Genomic DNA, 19,811 nt, shown 5'->3' with positions numbered 1-19,811 from the left:
TGAATGTTTAGAAGTGTTTTCATTGTACCTATTTGCAACTCAATGCTTTCTGTGTCTGGTGAATAGCAATCTACCCTTTTCACAATATTACCATTAAAACACGCAGAATGCTTTACATCTTCAGTAAATCAGGTAAGGCCAATAGTGTTGCATCCACAGGAAGAACTTGAAACATTTTGCTCTTGGAGGGACTCTTCTTGGTATACAGTCGCTATAAAGAAACTTCCAGAGAAACAGTGATGATAGTAGAATGGTGAAAAATAAAGCACAGAAGTATAGATAAAGAAATGCTAAACTAAACATGTTTGGCTGTAAAAAGAAAAGCAATGTGTGTAGCCCCGAATGACTGCCATAGTAGAATCTTATTAAATGATCTCTCACATGTCCCAAACAAATTACGGTCATTTTAAAGGTTGTCAGTGACAAAATTAGTTTTCAGACACTCACGGAAGGCACACAAACTGAAATTGAGGATAGCAAAGCAAAAGTAGAAATGCTGAACTCTGTTTTCAAATGTTTCTTTACAAGGTAAAATCAAAGAATACAGTTCCAGTTTAATTTTCACACAACTGCAAAGATAAGCGATATATGTATTACTGCCAGTACTGTTGATAAACAGCTCAAATTTTCAAACCAGAGCACAGCTCCAAGGTCAAGTGGAATCCCTATCACTTTCTTTGTAGCTGAGATAGTTCCTGTTTTGACGTAATACCAGCAGATTCCTTGAACAAAAATGTGCCCAGTACTTAGGAAGAAAGCACATGTCATAACCCCTCAATAAGAAGTTTAGCAGAAGTGCTTCATAAAACTTAACTATCATCCAGTATCCTTGACATCTATCTGTTTAATAATCTTAGAACATATCCTGAGCTCAAAAATGTAACGAGTTACACAAAAATGGCGGAATTATGTTGCACTTTAGACCACAAATGGCTATGTTTTAATAACTGTTTTGACTGATTTCAGCCAAATTATGCCCTCTTTAGATTTAATCCTAAAGTACAGGACTTCTGCTGCCACTGGTGTCAGCTGGTGTATAGAGTTACAAATGATGACAATGGCAGCAAAAGTACTGCACTTCAGGATTACATCTGAAGATAGACTAACTCAGTTGAAACAAGTAACATTTTGAGTCATCAGTCTTCTGGCTTCTTTGATGCAGCTCGCCACGAATTCCTCTTCATCTCAGAGTAGCACTTACAACCTACGTCCTCAATTATTTGTTGGATGTATTACAATCTCTGTCTTACTGTACAGCTTTTGCCCTCTACAGCTCCCTCTAGTACCATGGAAGTCATTCCCTGATGTCTTAACAGATCTCCTATCATCCTGTACCTTCTTCTTGTCAGTGTTTTCCACATGTTCCTTTCCTCTCTGATTCTGCACAGAACCATCTCATTCTCTGCCTTATCAGCCCACCTAATTTTCAACATTTGTCTGTAGCACCACATCTCAAATGTTTTGACACACACACACACACACACACACACACACACACACACACACACACTGCAGTCTCAGGAAACTGCAACCACACTGCAAGGAGCAGCAGTACCAGTGCATGATGGGAGTGGTGACTGGGTAAGGAGAGACTGGGGCAGGGCGGAGGAGGGTGTAGTATGGTGGGAGGTGGCGGACAGTGAAGTGCTGCAGGTTAGATGGAGGGCAGGGGAGAGGTGGGAAGGGAGGGAGGAGGAGTGGGGGGGGGGGGGGGGAGTAGTGCAAAAGGACAGAAATGAAAAGACTGGGCGTGATGATGGAATGACAGCTGTGTAGTGCTGGGATGGGAACAGGGAAGGGGCTGGATGGGTGAGGACAGTGACCAACGAAGGTTGAGGCCAGAAGGGTTACAGAAATGTAGGATGTATTGCAGGAAAAGTTCTCACCTGCACAATTCAGAAAAGCTGGTGTTGGTGGGAAGGATCCATATGGCACAAGCTATGAAGCAGTCATGGAAATGAAGGATATCATGTTTGGCAGCGTGTTCAGCAACAGGGTGGTCGACTTGTTACTTGTCCACAGTTTGTCGGTGGCCATTCATGCGGACAGACAGCTTGTTGGTTGTCACGCCTACATAGAAAGCAGCACAATGATTGCAGCTTAGCTTGTATAGCACATGGCTGGTTTCACAGGTAGTCATGAGGTAAGGGATTGGGAGCAGGGATTGTGCTTCACCTGGTCCTACTGAACCCAACAAGCCACCTCCTTAGATTTTGACCTCCACCTCAAAGATGGCTACATCAGTATATCAAATCTACTAACCATTGGCAATACCTCCACTTCCACAGCTGCCACCCATTCCATACCAAGGAGTTTAATCTGTTCTGCCTAGCCACCCGTGGTCATCGCATCTGCTGTAATGAGCAGTCCCTCTCAAAATATACCGAGGGTCTCACTGAAGCCTTCACTGACCGCAATTATCCTCCCAACCTTGTACAAAAACAATCTCGTCGTGCCCTGAAATGAGGAATGTCCTGCCCACTATCCTTCCCACCCCTCCCACAGCGACAGTCCACCGTCCAGCGAACCCACACAATATACCAATCAATCCTTACACAACCCCTGCTCCCAATCCCTTACTTCATGGTTCATGTATAGACCTAGATGCAAGACCTGTCCCATACATCCTTCCACCACCACCTACTCCAGTCCGGTCACTAACACCATCTATCCTATCAAATTCCAGTTTACTTGTGAATCCAGTCAAGTGGTCTACAAGCTAAGCTGCAACTACTGTGCTGCATTTTAAGTAGGCTTAACAATCAACAAGCTGTCTGTCCGTATGAATGGCCACTGTCAAACAGTGGCCAAGAAACATGTCGACCACCACCCTGTTGCTGAATACGCTGCCAAACATGATATCCTTCATTTCAATGACTGCTTCACAGCCTGTGCCATATGGATCCTTCCCACCAGCACCAGCATTTCTGAATTTTGTTAGTGGGAATTTACCCTGTAATACATCCTATGTTCTCATAACCCTCCTGGCCTCAACCTTCGTTAGTCACTGTCCTCACCCATCCAGCCCCTTCCCTGTTACCATTCCAGCACTACACAGCTGTCATTCCATCATCACATCCAGTCTTTTCATTTCTCTCCTTTTCCACTACTCAGGCCATATTATAAACCCATTAGACTGTTCATTCCATTCAGCCGATCTTGTAATTCTTCTTCACTTTCGCTCAGGATAGCAAAGTCATTGTATCATACCATTGATATCCTTTCACCTTAAATTTTAATTCCACTTCTGAATTTTTATTTACATCACTGCTTCTTCGATGTACAGACTGAACAGTACGGATGAAAAACTACAGCCCTGTCTTATACACTTTTTAATCCGAGCACTTACTTCTTAGTCGTCCACTCTTATTATTCCCTCTTAGCCCTTGTACATATTACATATTACCCATCTCTCCCTATAGCTTATCCCTATTTTTCTCAGAATTTCGAACATGTCGCACCAATTGAATGCTTTTTCAAGGTTGTAAAATCCTATGAACATGTATCAATTTTTCTTTAGTCTTGTCTGCATGATCAGCCGTAACATCAGAATTGCCTCTCTGGTGCCTTTACCTTTCCTAAAGGCGAACTGATCATCATCTAACACCTCCTCAATTTTATTTTCCATTCTTCTGTATATTATTCTTGTCAGCTGATTGTGTGATTATTCTCGCACTTCTCAGCTCTTGCAGTCTTTGGAATTGTGTGGATGATATCTTTCTAGAAATAACATGGTATGTCACTAGACTCATACATTCTACACACCAACATGAATAGTCATTTTGTTGCCACTCCCTCCAATGTTTTTAGAAATTGCGGTGGAATGTTATCTTTCTCTTCTGCCTTATTTGATCTTAAGTCCTCGACAGCTCTAGTAAATTTTGATTCTAATGCTGGCGCCCCTACCTCTTCAAAATTTAGTTCTACTTCTTCTTGTATCACCATATTGGACAAGTGTCCCCCTCACAAGGCCTTTAATGTACTCTTTCCACCTATCCGCTCTCTCCTCTGCATTTAACAGTGGAATTCCTGTTGCTCTCTTAATGTTACCATTGTGCTTTTAATTTCCCTGAGGGTTGTTTTGATTTCCTATATGATGAGTCAGTCCTTCCAACAATCATTTCTTTTTCAATTTTTTCACATTTTTCATGCAGCCATTTCATCTTAGCTTCCCTGCACTTGCTACTTATTTCATTCCTCAGTGACTTGTATTTTTCGTATCCCTGAATTTCCCTGATCATTTTTGTATCTCCTCCTTTCATCGATCAACTGAAGTATGTCTTATGTTACCTTCTTTGAATTTGTTTTTCTTTCCAACTTCTGTGAGTGCCCTCTTTCGAAATGTCCATTCTTTTTCAACTATGCTGTCTACTGATCTATTCCTTATTGGTGTATCCTCAGCATTAGAGAACTTCAGGCGTATCTCGTTATTCCTTAGTACTTCTATCTGAATCTATATAGGCTCCAGGGTACACCTTACAGTCCAATATCTGATTTTGGAATCCCTGCCCGACCATGATGTAATCTAACTGAAATATTCCCCTATCTCAAGCCTTTTCCAAGTATACATCCCCCTCTTGTGATTCTTGAACAGAGTATTCACTATTATTATCTGAAATTAATTACAGAACTCAATTAGCCTTTCTCCTCTCTCATTCCTTGTTCAAGCCTATATTCTCCAGCAACTTTTTCTTCTACTCCTTCCTCTAGAATTGCACTCCCATTTCCCTATACGTACTGTACTCCGCTTTCAATATCACCATATATTTTTTCTCTCTCTTCATATTCAGCTTGCGACATCAGTATGAACACCTGAACTATTGTTGTTGGTGTTGATTTGCTGATGATTCTGGTAAGAGCAACCCAAACAACCCTATCACTGTACTGTTCACAGTAACACATTCTCTGCCCTACTTTCCTATTCATAACGCGCCCTACTCCCATTATACCATTTTCTGCTACTGTTGATATTACCCTATATTCATCTGACCAGAAATCCTTGTCTTCTTTCCATTTCACTTCACTGAACCCTACTATATCTAGATTGAGCCTTTACATTTCTGTTTTCAGATTTTCTAGATTCCCTACCACAGTCCAGCTTCTGAAATTCCATGCCCCAACTTTTACTCAATATTTTCCTCAATATCATTTCCCCCTTGGCAGTCCCCTCCAGGAGATCCGAAAGGAGTACTATTATGAAATCTTTTGCCAATGGAGAGATCATCATGATACTTTTTCAATTACAGGCCATATGTCCTGTGGATAAAATTTTTGTAACACAGCGGTTTCCATTGCCCTCTGCATCCTCATGCCATTGATCATTGCTGATTCTTCCACCTTTAGGGGCAGTTTCCCCACCCGAAGGGCAAGAATCTCCATCTGCTCCTCCGCCCTCTTTGACAAGGCTGTTGGCAGAATGCAGTTCAACCGCCAATGGTGATTATTAATCAAAATTTAAGTGGTGGTGGGTTTCAAGCCCCAAACTGGGAACATTTTGATTACTAATCAATGATGCTACCCCTAGAACACATGTGCATCACAACCAGTCATTACAGTTAATTAAAATGATGTTGAATGATTTATTCATTAAGTAATGAGGTACCTTGAACAGCATGATGACCACTTCCTCATTTTCTTTAATAATAGTAACGTATATTACAGTAAAAAGTGGGTCTTTGCGGCAGTTAAGGGATTAAATATTAAAAAGTATTTGCTGTAAGTCAGGTATCACATCTGCAAACAGGTTCTACTGATACTGGTTGCATTTGCAGTTGTGTGTGTACTGCTCTGCTTCCAGATCTGCATAATATTTCAGAATGTCTTGAGTGTAACTGGTGCTTGATTGAAGTTGGCAATGATGCTTGATTAAGGTTAATAATTCTTTAGTGTTGCATGTAATGATCTGAAGTTTCGAAACTATTTCAGACACACAGTGAGTGTAGCGCCTAGACTGGATAGCACATGCACTACAGCTTAGGTTCATGATGCTACCAACATGGAGACGATGACTTAATAATCCCCAATTTTTTATATGCAGTCTGGACCAGAAAACAAAATAAAGTCATATGAGAACCATTCACAAACTATTGCAGCAACAAAAATCAAAGTACCGTCAACATTTCTACAAGTTGATTAGAGATAGACTTCCTAGAATTCAGAGACCTTCAGTTCTTTGGTTCTGATATGATGGTATCCTCATCATCTGAATTTAAACCAAGTCCAAACTTCTGAAATTAGTACATGTTAATTTATTTTGAAAATAAGTTTAATGTGGCTTTTCTCAAATGAAATGTCAATTTCAATATGGTATCAAAGCAATACATAGGATTACTGTCACACTTTGGGCGCAGCATTCTTAAACATAAGTAACTTAATTAGAGATAATGTCTGGGACTACACTTAAATAGGTTGAGCTCTAAAACTTGTGGTAAAAGTTTTGCAAATATATGTGACAATATGGGGAAACCAAAAGAGTCTTTGATCGCAAAGTTTTTTTTTTTCTTTTTTTCAATCCAGTAACTAGTTTCAATCATTATTATCATCAATCTGCCTCCTTAAACTTAATAAAGGAAGCAAATAACATTTATAGCCATTACTGTCAAAGTCACACTGACAGTGTGCTAACAGCAGTGGAGAGATCTGAAGCTGATGATGATCATAACAGTCAAAATATGTTATCAAATTGAATAAAACATATTTGTGATCAAAGACTGTTTTTGTTTCAACTTATTCTCAAACATTGGATCGTTTTTATCTTCAAGGTGACCATGTCACTCCACCGTAAACATGTGTGAAATTATTTTAAAAAAGGAATGGTGAAGTTTTAAGTGAAAGGGGGTGAAAATTAAAATGTGTAAGTAGAACCAGGCATAAAATTAAAGGAGCTGGAATATTAGTCAAATGAGAGGGCACCTAGAAGAGCACTGAGAGTCTATAAATAAATTGTAGGAACACAGTGAGGAAAAAAAGTATAATCAAAGATTGTGCACTACCATCGGGTTTGCCCCAATATGTCAACAAGATGGCAGAAACCTCTATTTAGAGCAGGGGGGATAGTGTCAATCCCAACATGCGCAGAAGTGATATCAAAATGGTGTTTCACTCTATGCAGCCATGAAACTCGATAGCAGTCAACAAATTAATTTTGGAGATGCCATTCCATCATATTTTGTATAATAACTTGCTTGTTGTGACAGAATTCATTCCAAGGCAACAGCACTTTGAAGATTTGTCACACACACTTCACTCTCAGTACAATTTGTTATAATTAAACATTAGTTGATGACACACTGGCAGTCAAAGCCTTCAGGAGATTCTAAGATGAACAACGCTGTTGCTGAAAGTTGCATGTGTTCACTGTGCACAAATTGTTGGAGATATGGAGCGAAAGGTATTAGGTTCCCATCCTGCATCATTTTGACAACACTTCTGAATAAGCTGGGAGTGAAACTAACTTCTACCTAATACAAGCTTATACAATATGGTAACCACGACATCACTTACCACACACTAGGATACAAATAACACAAAAATATTTAATTGCAGAAATTACGTGAAAATAACAGGACAACCACAAGAATTAGGGTTTTTTGGCAGAGAGAAGCTAAACCCTTCAGTCCAGAAAATCTATTCCACATTTAATCCTAAACAGCACAGAAATGACCTTTACTTATGTTGCAACGAACTTGGGAACAATTCTGGATTATCACTTAGACTAGACTAAACTAAACGGACAAATGCAGTCTTTAAGAAGGTGCCAGCATCACCTCATTGACTGCTATAGCTTAAAAACAAACTTGTAGAGTCACAAAAACCCCTCATTCTTAATTATAGTGGTACTATTATCCCCTGAATTTTACATGAGAGCTTATGCTGGCTGGAACTTGTGGTGAATATTATTCTGAATGTAGCGCTCCTCCATCCAAATAATTATCATGGTTACATGCTGATAAACACACAGATTATTACAACCTGTGTTTGCTCTATTGTCTTATCAAACACTGCACTCCCTCTCATTTACCTTCAACCCTCATACTGCTGTCTGAACAGCACAGCAGAAATATGTGTTCACAACAAAGTACAATCCTCGGTGTACCACTCCATAACACTGCCTTTCCCCTAAATCATTTTGGAACAATCTTCTTCAGAATTTCAGAGAAATCAAAAGCTATTCAAACTCCAAAAAACAGCTAACTGTCAACTATAGCTATTTCTTCCATATACTTGCCTGCATCTCACTCTCAGTAACTCCCCCCACCCCACCCCCACATAGCATTTCATGATCCCTTTCACTTCTGATAATTCTAAAAATGGCTTCAAATGTGTGAAACTACTCAAACTATCGAAAATTCAGGATGGAACGCAACAATAGTATGAAAAGGATAGTTGCTAACCACAGAGACACGTACACAACTCACACATACATGACTGCAGTCTGAGAGATGGAGCCAGACTGGGTGGCTAGGCTCTATGGAAGGGACTTCTTGGTATGGAATTGGTGGCAGCTGTCAAAGTGGAGGTATTGCTAGTGGTTGTTCCTGAATACTCAGAATCCCAAGCCCCTCATGCGGACACCTTCATGATCTGCGTCAAGGTTGAGGACACCCTAGCCACATTTCTCCAGAACCTCATCATCTTCTCCACCATTTGCTTCATCTTGTCCTAATTAACCCATCAAGCCATCTTCCCTGATGTTGGCCTCCACCTCACAGATGGCTATATGAGTATCTCTCTCCATACCAAACCTGCCAACCACCAGCATCTCCACTCTGACTGCTGCCACCCATTCCATACCAAGAAGTCCCTTCCATACAGCCTAGCCACTAGTTGCCGTCGCGTCTGTACTGACGAGAAGTCCCTCTCGAAATGCACCGAGGGTCTCATTGCGGTCTTTGCAGATCGTAATTACCCTCCAAATTTTGTAAAAAAAAGGTCAAAGTCCCACCATCCAGCCACAGATGAGCATTCCCCTCGTGAGTCAGTACCATCCAGGCCTGGATCACCTGAATTACATTCTACACCAGTGTCTTGACTTCCTCTTCTCACCGTGCTCTGAAATGAGAACTGTCCTACCCACTATCCTTCCCACCCCTCCCACTGTGATATTCTGCTGCCCATCAAACTTACACAGTATCCTCATCCATCCCTACACAACCACTGCTTCCAACCCCTTGCCCCATGGCTCATACCCATGTAATAGACCTGTCCCATACATCCTCCCGCCAATACCTACTCCAGTCCGGTCACAAACATCACGTATCCCATCAAAGATAGGGCTACCTGTGAAACCTGTCATCTGATCTAATCTGCAAGCTAAGCTGCAACCAGTGTGCTGCATTCTACATGGCCATGACAACCAACAAGCTGTCTGTCCTTATAAATGGCCACTGACAAATCGTGGCCAACAAACAACTGGACGATCCTGTTTCAATGAGTGCTTAACAGCCTATGCCTTCTGGAGTCTTCCTACCTCCAACAGATTTTCTGAATTGTGCAGGTGGAAACACTCCCTGCAATACAGCCTACGTCCCTGTAATCTCCCTTGCCTCAACCTTCATTAGTCATTGTCCTTACCTAACTATCCCCTTCCCTCTTCCCATTCCAGCACTACATAGTCCTCATTCCACCAACAAACCCACCAGTCTTTTTACTTCTCTCCTTTCCCATTACCCCCTCTCTCTCCCCCACCCTCCATCTAACCTCCCATCTACACCTAGCTGCCCTACTATCCACTTCATTGTTGCACGCTCCCAGCAGCACTTTATTGCCCCCACTCCCACCCCATTATCCCTCCTAGCCCCAGCCTCCTCCTTACCCCCACCCGACTGCCTCTCCCATAACATGCTGCTGCCCCATTCTAATTTCATTAATTCACCACACAGTTGACCCCTGACACATTCTGCCTTGAGGCTGCTTTACTGCATGAATTTAATTGTAGTGGCCACAATGTTGCCCACTGCTGCTACCAATGTGCCACTCATAAATTTCGTCTTATGATCTATAACTAGTAACAAACGAAAAACAAAAAATAAATTGTCATCCAATAACAACAAGCAAACTAAAAGTTCCCAAACCAAAAACAAATGAGTATCCACTTACTAATGACATTACAAAAAGTAACTGCCAAGCCAACAAAAGGAAATTCCATATCATACAGTAACATACAGCCCCAAGCCCAATGAAAGGTATAGATTGGGAGAGTCATGCTATAAAAACTGTGTCTGAATGTTTTGTCTGAAAACTACACTCCTGGAAATGGAAAAAAGAACACATTGACACCGGTGTGTCAGACCCACCATACTTGCTCCGGACACTGCGAGCGGTCTGAACAAGCAATGATCACACGCACGGCACAGCGGACACACCAGGAACCGCGGTGTTGGCCGTCGAATGGCGCTAGCTGCGCAGCATTTGTGCACCGCCGCCGTCAGTGTCAGCCAGTTTGCCGTGGCATACGGAGCTCCATCGCAGTCATTAACACTGGTAGCATGCCGCGACAGCGTGGACGTGAACCGTATGTGCAGTTGACGGACTTTGAACGAGGGCGTATAGTGGGCATGCAGGAGGCCGGGTGGACGTACTGCCGAATTGCTCAACACGTGGGGCGTGAGGTCTCCACAGTACATCGATGTTGTCGCCAGTGGTCGGCGGAAGGTGAACATGCCTGTCAACCTGGGACCGGACCACAGCGACGCACGGATGCACGCCAAGACCGTAGGATCCTATGCAGTGCCATAGGGGACCGCACCGCCACTTGCCAGCAAATTAGGGACACTGTTGCTCCTGGGGTATCGGCGAGGACCATTCGCAACCAACTCCATGAAGTTGGGCTACAGTCCCGCACACCGTTAGGCCGTCTTCCGCTCACGCCCCAACATCATGCAGCCCGCCTCCAGTGGTGTCGCGACAAGCGTGAATGGAGGGACGAATGGAGACGTGTCGTCTTCAGCGATGAGAGTCGCTTCTGCCTTGGTGCCAATGATGGTCGTATGCGTGTTTGGCGCCGTGCAGGTGAGTGCCACAATCAGGACTGCATACGACCGAGGCACACAGGGCCAACACCCGGCATCATGGTGTGGGGAGCGATCTCCTACACTGGCCGTACACCTCTGGTGATCGTCGAGAGGACACTGGATAGTGCACGGTACATCCAAACCGTCATCGAACCCATCATTCTACCATTCCTAGACCGGCAAGGGAACTTGCTGTCCCAACAGGACAATGCACGTCCGCATGTATCCCGTGCCACCCAACGTGCTCTAGAAGGTGTAAGTCAACTACCCTGGCCAGCAAGATCTCCGGATCTGTCCCCCATTGAGCATGTTTGGGACTGGATGAAGAGTCGTCTCACGCGGTCTGCACGTCCAGCACGAACGCTGGTAAAACTGAGGCGCCAGGTGGAAATGGCATGGCAAGCCATTCCACAGGACTACATCCAGCATCTCTATGATCGTCTCCATAGGAGAATAGCAGCCTGCACTGCTGCGAAAGGTGGATATACACTGTACTAGTGCCGACATTGTGCATGCTCTGTTGCCTGTGTCTATGTGCCTGTGGTTCTGTCAGTGTGATCATGTGATGTATCTGACCCCAGGAATGTGTCAATAAAGTTTCCCCTTCCTGGGACAATGAATTCACGGTGTTCTTATTTCAATTTCCAGGAGTGTACTTTGAGGACATAATTTGAGAACCAACTTCAGAAGGAAACATGTTTGACCTTGTAGCTACAAACAGAAATGAACTTATCAAATATATTAACATAGAGGAAGCAATTATTGATATAAAGGCTGTGATAGCAACTATGGCTACAGGTATTACGAGGAATGATAAAGATAGGAAAATATTTTTGCTTAGCAAGAGTGCCAGGATACAAACTGCAGAGTATATGGGTAATCAACAAATATACTCAGTGCTGAGGACAAAGATGTGGAGCAAAAATGGGAAAAAAATCAAAAGCATCACTCAATATGCCTTAAACAAGATCCGAGCAAGGTCTTAAGGAACGGGAAAGATTTACTATTATTAGCAGTTTAGGAAACTGTTGCGTAAACACAGAGCTGCAGCACAGATTCAAGAGAAGTCCAAACCTAGCAGGCAAACAAAAGTTGAAACAAGCAAAAATGAGTGCAAGGAGATTAATGATAAAAGTGTTCAATGACTTTGACAGTAAAATTTTGTCAACCAAGCTGATTGGAAACTCTACAAGGTTTTGGTCTTATGTAAAATCAATTAGCTGATCAAAATAATCTATTCAGCCACTCTGTGATCATAAATGAAATGGAAGACAACAGAGAAGGCCAAAATACTGAATTTGGTCTTCCGAAATTGTTTCACCGCAGAAAATCTTAATAAAGTTCCTATTTTCATTCATAGTACGAATGTCAAAATGACAGATATTAAGATAATTAATTGCAGAATAGAAAAACAACTAAAATCTCTTAGTGGGTCTAGTGGAAAAGCACCAGGAGAATATGTGATACCTGTATGATTTTGCAAAGATTATGAAAAAGAACTTACTCCCCTTCTAGCAGCAGTTTATCATAGGCCACAGGAGCAATGAAGGGTACCTAGTGATAAAAAAAAGAGAGCAGGTTTTTGAGAAGAGTTGGAGGACAGATGAACATAATTATAGGCCTATATCATTTATGTCAATATGTTGTAGAATTATGGAACATGTTTTATGCTCAAGAATTATGACATTTTGAGGGAATGAAAAACTCTTCTATAAAAATCAACATCAATTCTGCAAACAGAGATCTTGTGAAATTCAACTCATTCTGTTCCTCCGCGATATCTAATGACGTGCAGGTTGACGCGTTCCTTGACTTCAGGAAGACATTTGACACCATCGCAAACGGCTGTCTATTGGGGGTGGAAAGAGCTTAGAGAGAGTATCAACCCAGATTTGTGATGGATTCAGGATTTCCTTGCAGACAGAACTCAATATGCCACTCTAAATGGAACAAAATTTACAGGTGCAAAGGTAATTCCTGGAATTCCCCAGGGAGAATGCATAAGAAGAATTTTAAGAAAATGTAACTCATCCACAAAAGAAGTGGGTTACAATGCCTACTCTTGAGTAATAAAGAGAGAAGATCTGACAAAGAGCGGCAGGTTTCATCACAGGTTAATTTAGCTGGTGGGAGAGCATTATACAAATGCTCACCAAAACCTCCAGTGGCAGATGGTACAAGAGAGGCATTGTTCATCACAGAGAGGTTTGCCAATGAGATTTCGAGAGAATACCTTTCTGAAGAGTCAGACAACATGTTATTTCCTCCCATGTACATCTCGTGAAACGATCACGATGAAAACCTTTGAGGACTTAGAGTTAATACAGAGGATTACTGAAAATCATCTTCCCATGCGGAAATCACAAGTGGAAGAGGGAAGGAGGGATCAGTTAGAGGTAGCGGAGTACTCTGCACCACACACTGTCAGGTGGCTTGCGGAATACTGATGTTGATGTAGAATGCCTCACTAACAGCACTGACAACTTATAAACACAGACACACAACCCTACTGAGTGCCACCACAGATAATAAAATGACACAACCAAACAAGATGCATTCCACATATGTCATGCAAACATGACATCGCGGAACACAATGTAGCTATGTCACTAGTCAAAGTAGACAGGTGATAGTGCAAACTTCAGCTGATCCAGAAAGAAACAGAATTTAGTACATTAGTTGAGAGAACTGAGCATGGCGTGAAAAATGTAGATATGTGGCCATTAAGATATTGAGGACAAGGAAGTTTATCCAAGAAGACACCATGCATTCAGAAAGGACACAGGGACTAGTAGAGGTGATGTATTTACTTTAGTGCATAGAGCATATGCATGTCAACAGGCTCCTGTGATAACGTCAATGAAATTCTAGGGGTGGAGCTCTGCACTTGCACAGGGACAGAATATGGAGAATGGGGTGTCAGTACATATTGTTGGCTTGTGAACACCTGGCTGAAAAGATGGATGGAGGTGTAGTTATTGGAGGAGTCCTAAACATACCATTTTTTTCTGATAATGTCTGGTGACTTGTGCCACAAATGAAGATAACTGAGGGGCTAAGTGTCCATTAGGCTGTAGTGGTTGAAGTATGCTCAGAGAGAACACCATTGGGAAAAAGAAAGGACAGTCGCAGAATATCACAAACAAATGAAGGGAATTATAAAAGTACTTAGCTGAAATGTAAAGTCAATGGTTAAAACAGGACAAGGTGCTAACACACTGTGGTCAGAACTGAAGAAAATTATATTAAAATGTGAAGTAAATGATGTTATACGAAGAGTGAGCAGTCAGAATAATAAAAAGGAAGGTGAAGCTGTCAAAGGATACAGAAAAAGTAAGATATTTAACCAGAATTACATGAGTATAATGAGTTGGGAAGCACAGCGCAAGACAGAAGTAAATGGACAAGAGAGGAATTCTGTCAAGGTGTCCACATTTAATAACAGGAAAATACATATATCTGTAAAAGCAATAGGATCAAGGAAGGCAGCAAAGGTAGAGAGAATAATTGGAGAAATACTTTAAATTTGAGTTGGAACATTGTGCCTTTTCTAAGACTTCTATCTGACATCAATAAAAATAATGATGCCCTCTTGGGTGAATGGAAATAAGCAGTAGTAAGTCTATGTACAAGGGAAAAACAAAAAGTGGTGATAGAAAAAACAACAGATCAACTAGTCTCGTGTATTACAATAAAATATTTGAAAAGATCACCGGTAAAAGTGTGTGAGAGTATTTGCAGGAAGAGGATGGGTTGTGCAGGAGTCAGCAGGAATTTAAAGCAGAGTTTACACATGAGCCATGGCTAGCTTATTTTCAGAAGTGACTGATAAGAGAGGATAACTTGACCATATAGCCATTGACCTATCAAAAGCTTTTGACAGAGTGAATCATAATGTATTGTAAACAAACTGCAAGGACTGGCTCTTACTTAAAGAGTAGTATGTTGTATAACAGAATATCTACAGCACATAAAATATTAGAAGTTGAGGGTGAGAGACTTCATATTAAAGGTAGTAGTGATAGAGAAAGGTGCATCATACAGCAGTAAAGAACTGTTTCTGATTTATGCCATGGACATTGGAGAAAGGGTAAATTAATCTAATATGAAGTAATAGTTTGCAAGGTTCTGAAGGCTTCAAGTAAGGATTTGATGAGTGAGTGCTTGTGTGTGATTAGATTAGATTAGATTAACTGTGCGGTTCTTGTACATTGAAATTTTTGTCAATTTTTTGAAAGCGTTTTCAATTACACAGAACAGCGAGTTGCAGGTGTCATGGAGTTTGTTGAGAGATGTTATCAATACTACCTATTGTTACTTTTCACTATGCGTATTGGTCCTCTTGGCATTTTGTGGTGCAATCTGTTTCTGGTTTATTGTAGTGGTACTGTTCTTTCAAGCTGAGTTATACAGCTCAATTCAGTTGATGACACAAAGTCCTCTTACTTTGCATGACTTTACTGTAGGTGACTAGTATGATTTCTTTCAAGATTTTTGTATTGGTATCAGTATTTCAAATTAAACATAAATGTCGTGTGCCTAGGGCCTCCCATCGGGTAGACCATTTGCCGGGTGCAAGTCTTTCGATTGAGCTATATAGCTCAACTTCGGTCGTTGATGCTGCATATTGCTAGATTTCATGAGTTTTTGATAGGTGTGTGGTTAGATTTCTTTTACAATTTGCATATTGGTACCAGTCTTTCAAGTTGAGCTATACAGCTCAACACTAGTTGTCAATACCCCAATTTATTAGTTTTCACAATTATTGATTATGAGCATAGTACGACTTCTTTTAGGATTTCTGTACTGACTTTTCACTGTATCATGTTTCTGCTGTTACTGCATATTTATTACTCATGCAATTTTATGGTTGTTGTGTTAGATTCAGTTTGTTCCAGCACGAAACCCCGAGAGTCCCGCAGTAGTCCCATTAGTTTCAATATTTGTTATAAGGAAGTTGTACAATTTTGTACTTGATTGATGGTTAAATTTTTGTACCATGGAAATTTTTATAAGGTTAATGGATGCCATCCTGAAATCAAGTTTGTGATGCACCTTGGGGCTTGGTATAACGTCAATGGTCAAAACTGATAGGTGATATCAGAGAGTTTCGTTTTCCCATGGAATTTAGTAAGGTATCTGGTTGAAGACGCAGGGGAAGGCATAGGACCAAGGCTGCTCAATGATGAAGTACACAAGGAAGGAAAGAGATAAGTAAAAACTAAAGAGTGAATGCAGTTGACTGTAGTGCAGGTAAATATTCTTACATTGGTAGAGGAGTAACAATCCAAGATATCCCCTGCCTCTTCCCAAAAAGCATCACTAAATTTAAATACCAAACACCAAAGTTTACATACAACAAGAAAAGGGCACAATAAGTTTTATAGTATGTGATTATATACTAGTGTAATTATGTGAGGTGAAACTATACTCACAAACAAAGCAACAGCCATATCTGCAAGCAAATATAAATTAGGCCTAGCTAGTAACAATCTTTCCACATGGCACATTACTTCCACCAAGAGTCATATCATTTACACAACATATCTCTAACAAGGTGTTTATTTTCTGTATATGTGTAAAATCAATTTCACCATTGCAGTCACGTCTCATAAGAACTGCACCACCAATGTTCACAAGCAGTTTATTAGTGCAATTCGATCACCCCCTGAATTACTGAGTTGACTAAAAAAAAATACATCTCTCACTGTGTACTGTTATCCCTGTCAGGAATAAGATTAATTTCTCGATCAGGGCCACAATTTTCTGAAATCATGCAAAAAATGAGGCCAACACTATTCACTTTTCTGTTCATCTCCCAACTCCCACAACAACATGATCACAGCACATGCTCCTTCTCAAACAATTTTTTAATGATCTGTCCGATATACTTTGAGGACCTCTCCCCCACACCCAACATCTTGTATGATGCACATTACTAACACCACATCCGGTGGTTGTGATGCACTCCATCACAGGGAGAGACATACGAGATAACTTACAGAATACGCCAGCTAAAGTGAAGCCACTGAATTCTGGCCTGACAATCCCTACACAGGATATAGGCAGAAAACACGTTCTTTCTGGGCACATTCTGTAACACAGTAGCTACGGAAATAACAGTTGTTTTTTCAATTACTTTTCTTTAATGGGTGTGTAACACAGCTTTAGACAGGTAGAACGAATAAATTAACGCCCAACTGTATTTCTAGAATCATAAAAACGAAATTATACCTGTGATCTTGGTAGAAAACATACCAAATACAATTGGCGCTAATATGATATGGTGGAAACAAAAAAATGAGAGAGTATTGTTAAGTACCATCTGTCCATCTTTAGCCATCTTTTTTATGTCAGCAATGATCTTCTTTTCTTGCTGTTCCATCCGCGCTCTCTCTCGATCCAGATCTCTCATAGCTTTGTTCAGCGCACGCTGATTCTGCCTCAGCATTTCTTCCGGCGTCAGTTTCTTTCCAAATAGCCATTCTAATGGCATTGTAAATACCTGCGGGTAAGAAACGTCAAATGGTGCACAAATTAAAAACAAATATCAATTTTTGAAACTGAAACTGTCAAACTCCACGCAACTTGTGTCAAGGTAATAAATAACGCCATCCACTATAACTAGTAATGTTTTCCGACGGACTTGATAGCATTTGTTTCTCTCAAAAGTGGTATTTTTCAACAACATTTCATTATACTTAGCAACAACCATTACCTTCAGAAAATATTTACTACACAAACTTCACAGTTCACAACTCCAAACTCCTTGTCCTGCTGTCTATGACTAATGTCACAGGTGTTATTGCTGCAAGTAGCATGTCATTTGCATCACACCCCCACAAAATTCAATTTAAGAGTTGCATTTTCGATTCAACACGCATAATAGTTTAAGAAAGAAATATGAATAGTTACAAGAGAGAAAGAAGAAATTAATCTTACGGCTCATGATTTTAATGTAAGTGGATTAATTGACTGGTGGCTGTTGGCTAATATTGCCGTAGCGCCAAAGATTTCAGGTCTACACGTCGTTTGAAAGTTTGGGAGGCATGGCTACAGGTGATGTTTATGTTATTATTTATTAATTATTGTTACATAGTTTTAATAACATAGACTCAGCAGTGATAATTTAATGAGTAGCGACCGTATAGCTGCTGTTGGTGGGAATGAGAAGTTGAGCGTTGTAGAGTTTTAGGTTATTGGCACAATCGCTCTTCTGTACACCATTCTTATTCACGAGCACCCCAACAACTAAAAACAGTGTTTACTGTTTACAGTGTAGTGTATGTAGTGCAGGACAAATGCCCAAGTGTTCAGGTCGCTAAGGCACATTAAAAATCGCGATTTATGACCTTATTTTCATTACAAAACGAGGAACTAATCGTCTATAAAATATGTGCATGATTTATATTTTTCTTTGTTGTAGATTTTACTTCTTATGTTAAATTATTCCTAATTCGTTAACTAGGAAAGGTGGACGATGCCGGTATTTTGAGGATAAACTTCCTTTTTCTTAAAATGTTTCTCCAGTAGAGCATTTTTGCCATCCATTCACACTTCCTTTACTGGTAAAACAAGCTGGTAGCCATTTTGCCACCCTTGCATGTATACATGTACCCACCAAGCAATATTTTATAGTCAGCTGTTACACAAGCAAACTGCAGTTCCAAGTATTGTATGGGCCAGTTAAAGCCTTTAGTCACTTTGCATACAACTAAACCTAAGTGACCCTTACACTTCATATTTCCATGACATGAATGATTCTAAGTTGTACTGAGTGGTATGATGCACTTGTCAAATCAGAACATCAATTAAGATGTCCACTCATTCATTGAGATTTAGTTTTTCTGCAGGTTCCCCAAATCACATTAATTACATACAACACTTGGTGGGTGAGGTAGGTACACTATAACTGCACTTTAGCCCCTTTGTTGTCTCCAATATGAAGAAAAGGTTTTGTAATGGCTCCCAATGCTAGTTTATCCTGTTCAAACATCTTCATCTCTGCATAACTACTCCAATCTACATTGATTTGAGCCTGCTTACTGAAGTTAAGCATTGGTCTCCCTCTACAAGTTTGACTTCCCACACTTCCACCTCGTATCAGATTGACGGCTCCTTAATTACTCAGAATGTGTTCTATGAGCTCATCTCTTTTCATCAAGTTGTACCACAAATTTTGTTCCTTCGCCATATAGTCCCAAGTCTCTTCATTGGTTATCCAATCCCCACATCTAATGTATAGCATTCAACTGTAGCTCCACATTTCAAAAGCTCATAATTTACGTATTTGTCCTGTGACCATTCAGTACAGCAGTTTAGAACACGTCAGATACATTGCAAAAATAATATTTTTGTAAGATACATAAAACAAATACGGAGTAGAATAGGGTGTATATGAGGATATAGCAGGAAGTTGGCCATGGTGGAATCATACCAGCATTCACCTTAGGAACTAGGGAACTGTTGAGCATCCACTTTTCAGTTTTGTGGAAGTCATACCTTCAGAAAAGGCTTCATAGCACTTGACTTTATATAAGATGTTAGTTTATTAGTCATTTTGAGAGTCACTTTTCTTGCTACTGCTATTCTGCATTGTATAACCTCTGTACTTTGGCCATTGTTAGTTAGTCTGCTACCCAAATAGAAACTCGTTTTCCTTTACTGCACAGACTGAAAAACATCAAGTAGGCCTATATGCTACAACCCTGTCTCACTTCCTTCTCAACTGCAGGACCATTTCACCAAAAGTGAAACCAGACTTGATTGTTGTAAGAAAAATTTATGCGGTACAGTTCA

The 19,811-nt window shown here is 40.7% G+C and overlaps 2 protein-coding genes across 3 annotated transcripts in view; one reads left to right on the top strand and one right to left on the bottom strand.

Moving 5' to 3' along the window:
* LOC126282526 (charged multivesicular body protein 2a) overlaps positions 1–17,817 on the bottom strand; it is a 31,091-nt gene extending 13,274 nt beyond the window's left edge. Inside the window, exons 1-2 of the mRNA XM_049982195.1 lie at positions 17,731–17,817; positions 17,335–17,517 (exon numbers count right to left, since the gene is read on the bottom strand). Of these exons, the coding sequence (XP_049838152.1) occupies positions 17,335–17,508 (174 nt within the window). The 5' untranslated portion in view covers positions 17,509–17,517; positions 17,731–17,817. The remainder of the gene's footprint in view (positions 1–17,334; positions 17,518–17,730) is intronic.
* Positions 17,815–19,811, top strand: part of LOC126282525 (protein arginine N-methyltransferase 1) — a 96,399-nt gene continuing 94,402 nt past the window's right edge. Inside the window, exon 1 of one of the 2 annotated variants that reach the window (XM_049982192.1) lies at positions 17,815–18,071. In XM_049982192.1, the coding sequence (XP_049838149.1) occupies positions 18,062–18,071 (10 nt within the window). In that variant the 5' untranslated portion in view covers positions 17,815–18,061. The remainder of the gene's footprint in view (positions 18,072–19,811) is intronic. The other variant, XM_049982194.1, reaches the window with a different exon arrangement.

This window comes from Schistocerca gregaria, chromosome 7, assembly GCF_023897955.1.
Source record: "Schistocerca gregaria isolate iqSchGreg1 chromosome 7, iqSchGreg1.2, whole genome shotgun sequence".
NCBI classification, from domain to species: Eukaryota; Metazoa; Arthropoda; class Insecta; order Orthoptera; family Acrididae; genus Schistocerca; species Schistocerca gregaria.
Note: the sequence above shows the minus strand (reverse complement) of the source record. Positions and strands in the feature narration are given on the sequence as shown.